Source organism: Onychomys torridus, chromosome 15 (assembly GCF_903995425.1).
Source record: "Onychomys torridus chromosome 15, mOncTor1.1, whole genome shotgun sequence".
Taxonomy (NCBI): Eukaryota; Metazoa; Chordata; class Mammalia; order Rodentia; family Cricetidae; genus Onychomys; species Onychomys torridus.
The window spans coordinates 1,281,279-1,297,124 of record NC_050457.1 but is presented as its reverse complement, the minus strand read 5'-3'; the positions used below and the strand labels follow the sequence as shown (position 1 = coordinate 1,297,124).

At 44.7% G+C, this 15,846-nt stretch overlaps 1 protein-coding gene across 1 annotated transcript; it reads left to right on the top strand.

Annotated features, from left to right (window-relative positions):
* The first annotated feature begins 909 nt into the window (after nt 1-909).
* Nucleotides 910-2,774, top strand: Gpr150 (G protein-coupled receptor 150). Its single transcript, XM_036207291.1, has 2 exons — nt 910-2,440; nt 2,620-2,774. Exon 1 carries the CDS (start codon nt 950-952, stop codon nt 2,420-2,422), a length of 1,473 nt encoding a protein of 490 aa, XP_036063184.1. The 5' UTR covers nt 910-949; the 3' UTR covers nt 2,423-2,440; nt 2,620-2,774.
* The last annotated feature ends 13,072 nt before the right edge of the window (nt 2,775-15,846 follow it).

Here is a 15,846-nt window from a genome sequence, read left to right as displayed (position 1 = left end):
GCTGGATTTCTTTTTTAAAAATTGGCCGCCGTATCATTTTTCTTAGTCACCTTTTCTCTAGGCTTATCGGAGGCGTAGTCCCTCCTAGCAACCTCCCATCTGCTGGAAAGCAGAATCAAGAGAAAGAGAACATTGACACATCCCTCACTAATGGAAATACTAGGGGGACTCAATACACGAACCACCATTTGTACAAAAACCTGTTAGAGTCCTCCAGGCTAACAAAACGAGCTGTACATCCCTAGAGGAGAACAGCTGTTATGCCTGCTTCTAGTAAGGAGAGTATTGGAAAGCGTCTGCAGACCTCTGCTGTTCCTAATGCCAGGCAACAGTACGGCCCTTAGTTCTCTCCAGTTAAACCATTCTCACTGCAGGCAAGAAAGATAAGATCCTATCAGAGTCACCTGGTGACTCTGCTCAAGAAGCTAGTGCTGTTGGGAGCTGGGTGTAGCTCTGTGGTAGACTGCATGTCCAGTGTACACTCGGCGCTGGTGCCCTGCAGGATAGGGAGTGGGGGAAATGGGGAACCCTGCCGAGTTTCTTGTGTCCCTGTGTTTCTCTAACTAGTGAGAGTAGAGTGGCAGTACAAAATGTTTTTGTTTGTTTTTTAATCAATAATAGTATTTGTATTTTTTTCCTGTTAGCAGTTACGACATTTTTGGTGGGGGGCGCACAATCTCAGTCAGAAGCTTATGTATTGCTTCTGGGTTAATATTAGTCTTTGCAGAGGTCACATACACAACTTTCTGTCTGGCTGTACGTTACAGGGCAAGGTTTCCAGAGCCCTGTGGTCCACCGATCCTGCGGGGTGGGGGGGGGGGGGTAGGGAGGCGGAGCCATGGATTAGAAGAAGCTTTGCTGGAATTGGAGGAGGGGGCGAAATGTTGAGAAGGTGGAGAATAGGGATCATGTGTGTTCCTCGAATGTACAGCCCACATTTGAGTGACAAATGACGAGGACAACCTATAAAACCAACAAATCCACCCGAATCCATCTCGCCTCGGATGCGTGTGCTTTTTTTCAACTAACTTTGGGAAGTCACAGAGACCCGGCGGTGCGGCCTGTGCCACCTCGCCTCGCCTCCACTTTGGCATTTCAAGCAAGTACCGCCCTCAGCGGTTCCTCTCCTTCCTCCGGACTAAGGATGGAGGATCCCTTCAGCCGCTCGGCTCTGCCTCTCGCGCCCAACCTCTCCTTATCCATCCTGCCGAGCTGGAGTCTCAACCTGACTTCGGGGCAGGCGACCTCTGTCCCGAGACCGCAGCCGCCGCCACGAGGGCCATCCAGCCACCCGATTCACCTGGTCTTCATGGGAATCATCCTGGTGACCGCGGTGGCGGGCAACACCACGGTGCTGTGCCGCCTGTGCGGCGGCGGGAGCCGGCCCTGGCCTGGTCCCAAGCGTCGCAAGATGGACTTCCTGCTGGTGCAGCTGGCAGCGGCCGACCTGTACGCGTGCGGTGGCACGGCGTTGTCGCAGCTGGTTTGGGAGCTGCTAGGCGACCCGCGTCCGGCTCTGGGCGACCTGGCGTGCCGCTTCTCGCAGCTACTGCAGGCATCCGGGCGGGGCGCCTCCGCCCACCTGGTGGCGCTCATCGCCCTCGAGCGCCAGCTCGCGGTGCGCCGTCCTCAGCGCCCGCAGCTGCCCGCGCGCGCCCTGGCTGCCCTGGGCTGGCTGCTGGCGCTGCTGCTGGCACTACCGCCGACCTTCGTGGTGCGCTGGGGCGCTCCTCCACCTCCAGCCGCCAGCGCCTGGCCGGGGGAACATCGCTGCGGGGGCATCTTCGCGCCCCTGCCGCGCTGGCACCTGCAGATCTACGCTCTCTATGAAGCTACCGTGGGCTTCGCGGCGCCGGTCGCTATCATGGGTGTCTCTTGCTGCCACCTGTTGTGTGTGTGGTGGCAGCGCGGGTCTCAGGCTCCGGTGGCTAGGGCACCCTGGTCAGCCAGTCCGGCCCGAGCCCCCTTGCCCAGTGCACTGCCCCGCGCCAAAGTGCAGAGCCTGAAAATGAGCCTGTCTCTGGCACTGCTCTTCGTGGGCTGCGAGCTACCCTACTTCGCTGCCCGCTTGGCAGCCGCCTGGTCGTCGGGGCCCGCCTGGGAGGGAGAGGGCCTGGTGGTGGCGATGCAAGTCGTAGAGGTGGCCAACAGCGCCCTCAACCCTTTCGTCTACCTCTTCTTCCAGGCGGGCGACTGCGGGTTCTGGCGGCGGCTACCGAGGCGCCTGGGAGTTGTATGCTGCAAGCGGGAGGGAGAAGCCGAGATCAACGAGGGGGCTGGGGACCATCAGGCGCTGCACCGCCACCGCTGGCCCCACCCCCATTATCACCACGCCCGGAGGGAGGAGCGGGACAAGGGCTACCTGCGCCCGCCCCCGCCGCGCCCCAGACCTCTGTCCTGCTCCTGTGAAAGTGCCTTCTAGGAGCTGCTGCACAGACAGGTTTGTCATTGTGGCACACCCTCCAGGCAACACCAGGCAGGGAGTAGGGGGCTGCCTAAATCACAAAGGATATAACTGTTTCCTGGAACCTCTGAAGCCGTGTCTGCTTTCTCCATGCTATCGTATTTTTTTCTAATGAGGACATATCTTTCACTTCCCCTTTGTTTTCTTCTCTCCAGTTCCTTTCATATTGCCCATTTAGAGGAGACCAAACTTGGAAAGTTGTAAAAATCCACCCAAGTTCCAGAGTTATTATTTTTGCAATTCTCTTTTATACTCCCATTGTGTTCTAGATAAGACCATTTATTTTAACTAAATTGCCAAATTTTCATTCGTTGCTGTGTTATGTTTTTAGTTATTTTGAATTGTGCTTAAGTCAAGTGCATCTTTGGGGAGCAGCAAATCTGCTGTTCCTTCCAAGACGAAAATCCCCACAATGCTCTTCCTAGCAATGCTGTAGAAAAGTTAATCACGCTGCCACTGCAGAAACAGAATATTTGAAAAATAACATTTCCCACGGAGCAGCTTGAATGTTTTTGTTTGTTTGTTTGTTTTTTGTTTTTTGTTTTTTTTTTAACATGGTAATGTGTTTTTGGGGAGGAAAATCGGTCTGGCTTTTGTTTCCAGTCTTAACTTCTACATCAATAAAAACTGACTACAGGAGAAGAGCATAAGGCTTTCCCTTGGGAAGGCCTTTCCAAGGCAACCCTTATCCCATAGGACACAGCTATTGTGCCCAGGACCAGCTTCTAAACCTGTCCACATTGAGCTTCTAAAGACAAAGTCTTGAGCAAACTAGATAAGGAAAATACTCAGGTGACGAATAACGTGAGAGAGTGGAATTCACTGTTGAAGCGTTATGGAGATCTACAGCAGGCCTCTCCAACTGCCTGTGTAGGTAGAACTATTTGAAAACAAACCCAGCCGGGTGTGGGGGCCCTGCCTGCAATCCTAGCACTCTCCAGCAGGAGCATTGTCTAATTTGAGGCCAACATGGACTATGTCATGAGTTCTAGAGTAGTCTGGACTACACTGTCTCAAACAAAACAAAACAATGCCTAGCTTATTCATGTGGGTTGTAGAGAACTAAATCAGGGAACAGAGTTGATCCGTGACCTCATCCTCTTAACTGTCCTTGCTTCTGGAGGAAGTCGAAGCATTTATAAGCACTTTACCCATGTACTCAGCAACGCCTTCACTTGAGGGCTGACAGCTTTCACACAGCATGGTTTCTTGTCAATAGCAAATGTGCCAGAAAGAGGCAGAGGGGAAGTAACTGTTTAATGCTTATTTATACAAGTAATGATTCCTGAGGATTCTGTTTTATGCCTGGCTAGATCTACATACTTCTATAACATGTGATACACAGAGGCACTCAATGCAGATTTGTTGCATAGCTTATCATGAGTCAGATATAGTTGGTTATATAAAAGATAAACAAAGGAAATCCTCATTTAGTGTGGCTTGCATTTCTCCAGAATTCTTTTTCTTAGTGGATACACCAGTTTAGCCTACAGTAGGCTCTAACTGAATAGTTTCGGGTCTGTCCTCCTTTGTACCACTTGGACATTTGGAGACTGGAGGTTAGCATATCTTCCCCCAAAGAGGCTAACCTACCCAGCTGAGAGTTATCAAGAAGTGACAGGTATGGGACGCTATTCAAGGTGTATCCATCTCACTGGCTCAACCCAACAAACATCCTAAGGTATTTTTTTGTGAGAATCTAGTAAGGGCTTCACCTAGCAAAAATGTGTCCTTGCATCAGCTCGTCATGGATTCAACATTATCTCCTCTACCCTTTTGTCCTCAGAGGGCCCTTGCTATAACCAAAAGAAATCTGTCCAAGACAAATCTGGACTAACTAATGCCCCAAAGCTGTCTTCACCTTCTTGGTGACCTGGGTAGGCACCTGCTGATAACCAGACAACCATTGTCTCATATGAGGATATGGATTCTTCTACCTAAACTTGGGGTGAATTTGGCTCTGAATGTTTGATTTTTAATCTTCAACTCTTTTCCACTGGCAGCCAGTGATGAAAAGCATGTGGCAGTTTGGCCAAATTAACCCTTTAGCAATTTCTCAAGCCTGCTCTGAGCCTTAGTGCTCTTTACAGAATGCTGGAAGTGAGAATGTTACTATAATCTTGCTCTGTCCTCCCTCAGTCTCCTAGTCATTGTGATCCATGCAAAAGAGTTCAGTGAGACCCGTGGTGTAGGGTAGAAGACCGAGTTTATTACAAGGGAAAGTGGATTGTTCTCAAGATGTGAAAGTGGACAGTAGACAGAGAGACCACTGTGGAAGAAAACAAAGGGTGGGGTGAGTAAGGGCCCGAGAGACCGTCAAGACCCGCAACGCTCTCAAGAGGTGAGGCTGAACAGTGGACAGAGAGATAGCTGTGGAGGAAATCATTCTCAAGGGGTGAGAGTGGACAGTAGACATAAAGACTCTTGTATAATATTAGAAGGACCAGCCTTAATACCATACTTCCCAGGGGTCCAGGAGAGAGAACTATGAACAGCGAGGACTATTTTCAGGAAATAGAATCTCAGCTCTTTAGTCCACTTGCTTTAACTCCACATGCTAGTCTCCAGATTTAAGGTAAATTCCACAAGGAGATAATTCCTAGGTCAGGTGGACCTTAAGTAATAGCTTCGCACAGTTTAGCTCAGACCCTCCTTTCTTACAGCCTTACTAACTTTATAGACCCCTAACTTCTTACCTAACCACTCCTAGGAATGTAGATTGAGCACTAGCTCAGTCTCTAGCTTTACAGTCATACAGTAAACAATCACAGTCCTCCCCTGCAGCCAGGTCAGCAGGCCTGAATTCCTGCAAGGTCATAAAGGCAGGTGAGAGTTCCTCAGGCAGTGGTTGTCAGGCTTTCTTTTAAACCCTGAAAATGGAGTGGTTAAGGGAGGAGGTCAGCTGAGAGCTAGTATCAGTTAGTCTATCAAAAAGGGGATTTATGTGCTCAATCTACATTCCTAGGAGTGGTTAGGTAAGAAGTTAGGGGTCTATAAAGTTAGTAAGGCTGTAAGAAAGGAGGATCTGAGCTAAATTGTGCGAAGCTACTATTTAAGGTCTACCTGACCTAGGTGGTATCTCCTTGTGAAATTTACCTTAAATCTGGAGACTAGGATGTGGTGGTCTAGAGTGTTATTTCTGTTAGTCCTTGAAAGTGGCTAAGGGAGATATCTGATTCCAGCTCTAAAAGGAGAAGAAACAGATGGGCCTGAGGGAAGGAAATCTTTCCTGAAGTTGTTCTCCAAATACCTTGAACATTTATGTACTAATAGGGATCAGTACACACTGTTAGCAATTCTTAGGAAAAATTCAATTGGGAAAGCAATGAAGGCACACATGATTTTCATACAGAAGACAGCTGATATATAACAACCCAAATAACACCAAAAGCTCCTTGGAATTTGGCTTCCTCTGAAGGAATTCCTTGATCCCTTTATGCTTATTAATAAATATTGATTAATTATTTTATGCTAAAAGATATGCTAAAGCATTGGAAAAACTAAAATAAACAACACATTTTTGCCTCAAAGAGACAAAATGGGCAGATGTAGAAGACGATCTGACAATTATGCTGCAATTCCACATGGTTTTTGTTTGTTTGTTTGTTTTTGTTTTGTTTTCTCAAGTGTAGCTTTGCGCCTTTCCTGGAACTCACTTGGTAGCCCAGGCTAGCCTCGAACTCACAGAGATCTGCCTGGCTCTGCCTCCCAAGTGCTGGGATTAAAGGCGTGAGCCACCACCGCCAGGCTCCACATGTTTTAATAGGGGGTTCCCTTAGCATTCAGGCGTTATGCTGGCCTGCCTCCAGGGTCCTCAGCTACAGCCAATCAGAGTACCTCCTGTGCACATGTGCTCCTCAGTACTCAGGCCAGTACACTGGTCAGCTCAGGATCCAATGGTCACTACATTGCTACGTAGTCCCTGTGTGCATGCTCTACATCTCCTTATAAAAGGCAGGCCCTAGAAAGGAAAGAGATGGTTCAGCAGTTAAGAGCACTGACTGATGTTCCAGAGGACCTGGGTTCACTTCCCAGGTGTCCTGTCACGCCTGGATTAATAAACAAACAAACAAATAAATAAGGTGTTTAATGCCTGCCTCCCACCTTGCCCCTTCTCTCTGCCATTTCTCCCAGAAGCAGACCTCTGTGCCCTTTCTCACTCCTCCCCTCCAATAAACCTCCTACATGATTTTTGTTTTATGCTATTGGTACCATGTGACTCGGCAGGCTTTCCTGGCAGTTCCTCCTGCTGCCAGCAGTCTGAGGCATGTAGGGACCCTGGAACCCAATCCACCTATGACAGCCTCATCTTTCCAATTAGCCGATAGCTGGGCCCCTCCATCCAACACCAACATGTTTGGTGAGTTCCCCTTCGCCCAGTAAATGCTTCCCTAGACCTATGGGAATGATTGCTGAACATCTGGCACCCCTCTGGTGTACTTGGAGGTGGGAGAACCCCCAATCATGACCTTCAAGGCCATGATTGATCCCCATCGCTGACAATCATCCCTGGCCATTTCCCATGAGTGAAGCTTCATCTCTTGACTATGGTTTCTTGCCTCTCAGCCCTGCCAGCAAACTCTGATACCAAAGAACTACATGTCTCTCTGGGCCCAGAGCCTCCTAGTCCTGCTCCTGTGTGACAACATGTGGGGCAGCCTGTGCCTGCTCAGTCCTTGGCCCCTGCCCTTTGTGTGCGGATTCACTGGGCAGCCTGTGCCTTCTCAATCCTATCCTCCCTGAATTTCTGGGACACTGGACATTCCAGGCCTTTGAATCTTGTTTTTCTGCCTCACTCATGAGAATTGCACCTAATACCACAAGTCCAACCTCCCCTCTGGGATGTCTTTTAGAAAACCTCAAACTTCTACACTTAGTACTCAACTTAAGGGCTTCTAAACTTATCTGCCTTTGCAGTCAGATCTGGACCAAATACCCTTAGATAACCAATCAAAATGGCTGCCTACTAGCAGCTTAGATCTCAACATTATACGGAACCTTTCCAACTTCTGCCAATGGTTGGGTAAGTGAAAGGAGGTATCTTATCTTCAAGCCTCCTCTTACCTTAGCTCCAAACCTTCTTTTTGTTCTTCCTGTTCACTCGCTCACATCTTCCTAGCCATGCAGTCTGAAGTAGAGGAGCCCTCCGCCCACTCTTCTGAGCACATGGAAGTGCTCTTCCTTCAGCTCCCCCAGCCCCTCCTCCTCTCCAGTAATAGGCCATTCTCACCCTCTGACTCTGACACCCACTTTCACTCCCCATATTATTAACTCTTGCTCTGTTATGAGACCCCATCCATCCCTCTCTACCCAACCCAATACAGCAAGAGGTTGCCAGGGTGGATGGACTGGTTAAGTTATATGTCTGCTTCTCATTAAATGAACTCTCTCAGAGAAAAAGTTGGGGTCTCATAAGTCTAACTCTACCTCTTTCATTAAAGAATTCTAGTATATCACCCAACTGTATAGTCTTAATATATATATTCCTAGCTAATAACCTACTTCCTGAGGAACACAGGCAAATTTGAGAGAAGGCTAGAGCACATGCAGATGAAATGCACCAAACTAATGCAGCATACCTGGCCTGGCCTGGGTGAGGCAGTCCCCAATCAAGACCCCCCCACCATGGGACTATAATGCCCCAGAGAACATTCTAGCTAGATATCAGTTTATAACCTGCCTACTGGCCAGTCTCTTTAAGACTGCCCTTAAGCCAGTTAACTATGCAAAACTCCAAGAAATCGTCCAGGACAAATAGGAAAATCCATCTCATTTCCTAGAATACATCACAAAATCCCTCTTACAGTACACCAATTTAGACCCCAAAAACCCAGAGGGCAGACAACTCCTTATGACTTATTTCTTTTCCCAGAGCTTTCCTGACATTAAGGCCAAGCTTCAGTGACTGGGGAGAAGCCCCTAACCCCACAGGCAGACGTCTTAGCACTGACCTTTAAGGTGTAACATGGGAGAGATGAAAAAGCCCATAAGCAGAAATACTAAATGATGGCCAAGGCCATCCAACCAGATTCAGCAACTGCTGGGCTCCCTTGCGCTCTGGGGCTTGAGGACAACTGGGGCCCTGCTTCAAATGTGGCCAGGAGGGTCGCTTGGCCTGGGCTTGCCCTAATCCCCACAGGCTACTTGGGCCATGTCCAAGGTGCCACCAAGAGGAACACTGGGCTGTTGACTGCCCATGTTCTCCTTGTGGCATGGGGACATCAGACACAGACCACCCTATAGCCAAAGTTTCAGGCATGGCCATGTAACAAACACTATTGGAGTCCAGCCCCTTATAGTCTTTTCCCAGGGTTCCAGAAGAGTTACTACCAGAGGCAAAAATTAGTCCAAGGGTTGTTCAATGAAGGCATACATAATGCTAAAAAGGGGAGACAAAAGCCTGGTAAGAAGTCTTGCCTGTGTGGCTTGTCACACAGTTGGGGGAAGTATCCAAATACCTTAATTGTATAGGGAAAAACTGTGCCCAATGAGTGATAAATCACACTGTTAGAAGTTCTTAGAATCCAATGGGAAAGCTATGATAGCACACATGAAATTCATAGCAGGAAACAGCTAATGTTCAAAAGCCAATATCACCAAGACTCCTTAAGTCTTGGCTGTATCCTCTAGAAAGGCACTTGGCTTCTTCCAGGTATTAGGTTTGTCATAGTCAGCTGAATTCCTACTTCATATTTCTGTGCAACAGCCATGGACCACTGAAGGGACCCATGCTCCCTGGACCCAACCACTGTCATCTCTAACAGGGAGACCCAGGTAGTCATCACAGTATCAAGGTGGACCATCCCCTTCTTCCTGGACACTGGGGCTACCTACTCGAGACTGAGGGAGTTTTAGGGACTCACCTCTCCTTCTAATCTCCCTATTGTCAGGATAAGGGGGACTCCACGACTCAATTGCATTTTCAAGGATAATCCTCTCACTCATTCATTTATAGTGGTTCCAACTTGTCTCATCCCCTTACTGGGAGATCTTTTAGCCAAAGTGGGTTCTTCTATTTCTTTTGCTCCTCCCATTCACTTGACCACAGACTCACTAACAATCCCTCTCCTCCTCCTTCTAGTCACTCACCCTACTGGGTCCAATATGCCATTTCCTTTACCAGCCTCCCATATGGACCCCTAAGTCTAGGACACCCAACACCTCTCTGTTCCTAGTCACCATTCCCCCATTATTGCCCAATTACAGGGCCCTGCCTGGTATATCACCCAAGCCCAGGACTCACTCCCACTCTAGAGCCTCGGAGGCCTTAAATGCATCATCTCCGACCTCCTAAGAAAGAAACTACTTTGTCTCTCCTATTCTCCTTTTAACACTCCTATACTTGCAGTTAAGAACCCCAAGGTACCTATTGCCTGGTTCAAGACCTCCAGCTCATTAACTCTGCCCACACCACTAACTAACAGGCTAAACTAATAGCTCTCACCCATGCCTTCCAATTGGCACAAGAACAGTCCTTAAATGGTTCACAGACTCCAAATATGCTTTTCATGTACTCCTGTCCCACGTTGCCATCTGGAAAGAGCATGGGCTACCAACAAAAGGTGGGTCCATAACTAATTCAGGTCAAATGATGGCCATGCTAAAAGCCTCCCATTTCCCCACAACTGTATGAGTTATTCACTGCCAGTCTCACCAGATCAACAACTCCATTATCTCTGAGGGAAATAATTGAGCTGATAAGGCAGCTAGAGCTGTAGCCTTCCTAGGCCCTGACGATGATCTTGAGCCTGGACCTCAAAGGCCCTCATTTGTTTGGCCCATGACAGTAGGAGCTTGAAGCAGGAGTGTGACTTATTCATATGAAGAAGCAAATAGTTCCATGCAGAACCCATGAACCAACTTTGGTTATCTAGGCTTCTACCAAAGAGAGCCACAACCTTCCCAAAACAGCACAGAGGCTTAGGAGAATCTCAGCAGTCAAAACTCACCTGGAGGTAGGGCAGTTCATCTGAAGGGAGAGGAATATTGGTTGATCTGATTATAAAATAATCATTCAGAGACTTAATATTATTTATAAACTGAATGGTCTATGGCAGGCCTCTTGCTACCTAGATAATCAAAGTTGATTCATAGGTTCTGCACATGCTGTGAACCTGCCATTGTGACATTTCTACATCATGAGTATGGTGATATTTTATTTGTACTGAGAAGTGATTTTATTTGTATGTTAATAAATAAAGTTGCCTGGGGGTCAGAGCTAATAGCAAGCCACAGCAGAAGCTGGGCAGTGGTGGTGTACACCTTTAATCCCAGCACTTGGGAGGCAGAGCTAGGTGGATTTCTGTGTGTTCAAGGATACAGCCAGCATGGCGACACACGCCTTTAATCTCAATACCAACCATAGACGCCCTGGAGGTCTGTATAGACACACAGTGATGCGGAGGTCATGCGGTTGGGTTTACAACCAATGAGAAGACAGACCAGAAAGTCAATAAAAAGGACAGACACACAGGAAGTAGGTCTCTTTCTGAGGGGAAGAGCGACAGTGGCAGCGAAGGGTAAGAAGGAGGTTTTAAGTCTCAGCTCTCAGCTACTGCTCTGACCTCTTGGGCTTTTAACTCTGCAACTGGATCTGTGTTTCTTGTTTAATAAGACTGTTCATCTACACATGAGTGTGACTCTCCTGGCTAGCTCCACTATATTGGGAAGCTAAAGTGGGCAGGATCAGTAGCCAAGGCTGCTGCTTTTCATCCTAGCCATGCAGTTCAACAGTTTAACATCTCTCCTGGTCAGAAAAGGATTATAGATACACAAAAGATAAATTCAGATGGAATGAACCTCTAAATGGTTTACATTGTATGTAAAAATGTATGTAGGCTTTGAAGAGTGAGTTAAAGGATAGACAGTTAAATGAAGAAATAGATAGTTTTTAAAAATTAAGTCTTTGTCTTTAGGGTTTTTAACTGGAGAGAAATATTTGATTATAAAGGCTGCTGAGTTGAGCCAATATACATATTTTAAAGGTATCATGACTTCAAAATTTGTGTCTAAGGACACATTGCTTTGGAAAAGAGGTTCTGCTTTTATTTCCACTGAAGATGAGAACCTTTTGGATTGCTTCCAGGCTAATATGGTTTGCTCAAGGAAGACCCCCTGAGAGTTCTCTAGATGTTCCAACATCCAGAACAGCTTCGAGGCAACTGGCACAGACTATTCCAGTCAGGACTTGACCATAATTCTTAATTTTCTCAGGATACCCATAAGATTGCCAGCACCTCCAACCAGCAATAAGTAATATGAGAAGCTACACCCAAACTCCCAAAATATTGTTTATGTTTATTTTTATTTAGATGGGATTGATTATAAATACAATCTCTTTCTAAAAAAGAAAAGGGATTAGTATAGATATGATAGGATAAAAGGGTAAATTATTAAATCTACTTTTAAATAGCAACAACTTGTTTAAAATGCTTTATATTGCTAAGGATTTTAGTTTATTGATACAAATTTAAAGTTAATTTTGTTATGCTGTATGTATATTTCTACTCTTGTTTAAAGTATGTTTGTGTAGCTCATTTGAAATTGTAATGTATAATTAAGAAATACAGATTAAAAATTAGTCATCTATGATAATCAAACTTATAGTCATGTTAGTTAAGTTTTGTAGGTATACATAGATATATTTCACTTAGGTAGGTAATCTTCAAATACTTCAAAGACCTACAGAATATGGCATTTAAAATGTTTTTAAAAACTTAGACTTTCTGGACAGTGAGACATGTCTGCCCCTGGCAGCACTGATTCACTTCAAAGAAGATGATGGGCATTGAAGACACTCCATATGGAGTTTGCTTTCCTTAGGAATGTCAAAAGTTAGCCATTTGGGCAAGAAACTGTTCCTGCCTGAACTGCTTGACAAAAGGTTGTATGGACTGGACCCATAGAAAAATGCCCACTAAATTTTGCCAAAACAAGGTGAGATAGTCCTTCAGGTTCCTGCTTCACAGAGGAGACTGCCAGACATTCTACAGGACACAGGGAGAAGCAACTGAAAAACTCTATGCCTATAGGCTGAAGATGGATGCTCCAACATTGCAGAAGAACTTTAGGTGACTGTCCAGGCAGCCAGATGTCTCTGTCATTTCCAGAATTTTAGAAGTTGCTTGCAATGCACTTCCTGTTTACTTAGGTAATATTATATCCTTCTACGGCCTTTGATGTAGTTGAAGACTTAATGGTTATAATTTTCCTTGGTTATGATAAAAAATAAATTAAATATGAAACCTTAGACTCACAAATATAGGCTAGATAAAATATTTTCTTTAATTTTGCCAATTACAAATAGACTAAATATTGTAACTGTAATTCTTGCTTGTTAATTGTTATATATAACTTTACTATGTTAAAGTTAAAACCTTCCATTTTCATTAGATAGAAAAGGGGAAGTGCTGTGGTATGTCTTTCTGTATGCCTTGAATATGTGGTGCTGCCATTGGCTAATAAATAAAGCTGTTTTGGCCTCTGGCAAGGCAGCTTAGAGGCAGGTGGGAAATCCAAGCAGAGACAGGGAGAAGAAAAAAGAGATAGAAATAGATTCAGTTATAAGAGCTAACTAGCAAGAAGATTGCCATAGGCCTACCACAGGCCATACAATTGGTAATTAAGATAAGCCACTTAATGATTATTTTATAAGAAGCTGTGGGACTGTGGGGCTGGACAGACCAGAGAAACAGACCTCAGGGCTGGGTGGGACTAGAGAAACTTCTGGCTTCAAAATAGTAGACTGAGTTAAAATAATCTTTCCTCACCAATGTTAGTAGATATTATCCAGTCTATTAAGGATATATTTGAGTAAAGAAAAAGAAGTGAAAGAACAAATTAAACTACTATCTCTTCTTGAATTGAGATAACATCTTCCTCTACTTTGGGATAGAAGAGTTCCTGTCTTAGAGCCCTCCCATAAACACATCTGATTCTCAGGCATTTGCTTGAAATGTTTTCACACACATATTATGGGATTGTCAGCCTCCATAACTGTAAAACCAAATTTCATAACAGAGCCTCTCTCTATATTTTGAGTTTTATTTCTCTGAAGAAATCTAATATCACAACTCATCTTTTCTATCTTTCCATTCAGCAATCCTATACAGTAGACATGGCATTCAGGCCAGGTCCTTTTGAGGTCCCTAAATGCTTGCTGCATTATCAGTCATCATATTCAAATGTAAGCATGTTCTCTGGCTGTTGTTGACTCTCTTTTTTTTCCCTTTTCATAAGGGTTATTGCTTAGAAGTCACCTAGCAGACTCACCTATACAGTTCATTAGAACTGTACCATGTGTGTTAGGCATTCTAAGAACCACCAAAACTCCTTTGCCCACATTTTGGAACCAGGTTCCTTGGAGTTCTCCCATCCCCCACCCCATCAATGACTCAGAACCAATGTTTCTGCTGTATTTTCCCTATGTGTATGCTCCATCCCTCCTATGAAACCCATCATCACAAACTGTTCTGTCCCCATCTTCGCTCAGAAGCAGCCATTTTATGTCCCCTCCCCCAATAAATTTCTTGTGAGGTCTGTTTGCATGATATATTTGTGGCATTCCTTGGCCCCTGATCACCAAGATACTCTTTCTCCACAAAACCTTTCCAATGTGTCTAAACCTAGACCTGTAATTGCCAGAGAAATGAAGGTATCATTATTTGGCTGAGGTAAATGACAGTGGAGAAGAACTTCATGGGACAGAGGATGAAAAAAAGTTTCTATAGCAGAGAAGAAGAAATCTTTGATAGGAAGACAAAACTAAACTCTTTACATAAATCATAAAGGTGTTTAAAAAAAAGTTGATTCTTACTATTCTGAGAGGGACTTTTACCTGATTGCCAGGAACAAACTTTGAGAATTCTCCAACTAAGGTCGAAATACAGAATACCAATTAAAAATGTTAATTCAACATCCTTATGTTAAACTGTTCCCTAAATTTTGTAGAAGATTTAATGAAGACAAATTCATACAGAAACACTTATAAGTAAGGAGTTTCCTCTATTTTTAACTAAATCTGAAATTTTAGTGTAGATCTAGGCAACTCAATTACTCTTCCTGGAACCATTATTAGGTTAATAGAATTGAGGCATCCTGCTAGCATGGCCATCTGTCAGTGTTGGACCCAGGAACTCAAATTCTTTTGAAAACCTAGAGATTTGGTTATGTCCTAGTGTGGTGGTTTGAATAAAAATGGCCTTCACAGGCTCATGGAATAGTTGGTCACCAAGGAGTGGCACTATTTGAAAGGATTAGGTGTATTGCCTTGTTGGAGGAAGTGTGTCACTGGGGTTGGATGTTGGGGTTTCAAAAACCCGAGCCAGTCCCTGTGTCTCTCTGTCTTCCTGCTGCCTGTGGATCCAGAAGTAGCACTCCCAGCTCCTTCTCCAGCACCATGTCTGCCTGCACACCACCATGATCTCTGCCATGGTGACAATGGACTAAACCTCTGAAACTGTAAGCTATCTCCAATTAAATGATTTCCTTTATAAAAATTGCCATGATAATGGTTTCTCTTCATAACCATAAAACACTGACTTAGACACCTAGTCAAGGAGACTTTGCTCTTCATGTTTAGACACTTGCTAAAATAAGACACATTATTCACATCATACAGCAAAGGTAAGTTAAGTGAGTTGACCTTGAAATTGTCTTCTTCTTAAGGTCACCCAAAAAGGATGACTAGAGACAAAACTAGATTCACATATTTGGAGTTTACAACAATCAAGTTGACCCCCTGAAATAAAGCAAAATCATCCTTTCTAACCACAGTTAGACTTCCACCAAGCCATCGCACATAGGCCTGAGCTGCAGGACTCCAAGGGATTCTGTGCACATAGATGATTTCATATCACCACCAGAGACAAGAAATATGACAGCCTTGATTTTATTAGAAGAGTGTGAAGAAGTCTGTTTCTGTGAAAAAAAAGAAACCAACCACACAGCAACATAAAACTGAAATAAGCAAACACAAACCTATGATGTCATTTGAAACAAAATGTAAAAAACAAACAGGTGTGTAAGAAAGTGCACAGCCAGTGATTAGCTATAACTCTCATGTAAAAATAGAAAAACTTGGTTTATTTGTGAAGGAAAAAAGATTTTAATTATTTTTTTTCTAAGTCACTTCCTACAAAGCATGGAAGAAGTTAGAAAATATGTTTTTGCAGTTTGTTCCTAAAAATGTTCTCACTGCATCACAGGAAACTTTCACATTAAAAACAATGCTCTGGTAAAAGTAAGCAAACTTGGAGCAGTGTGATTGAGTGAAAGGATTCCAGCACTCAAAGTCTAAAGAGCCAGGTCTGATTTTCATCCATATAGTAGCAAAGAGAGCTTAGGTGGCTTGCTTTTCTTTTTCTTTTTTAAGTGCTATGAGA

Coding starts and splice junctions, on each gene's coding strand:
- Gpr150 (XM_036207291.1), top strand. CDS start 950: ATGACGAGGACAACCTATAAAACCAACAAATCCACCCGAATCCATCTC.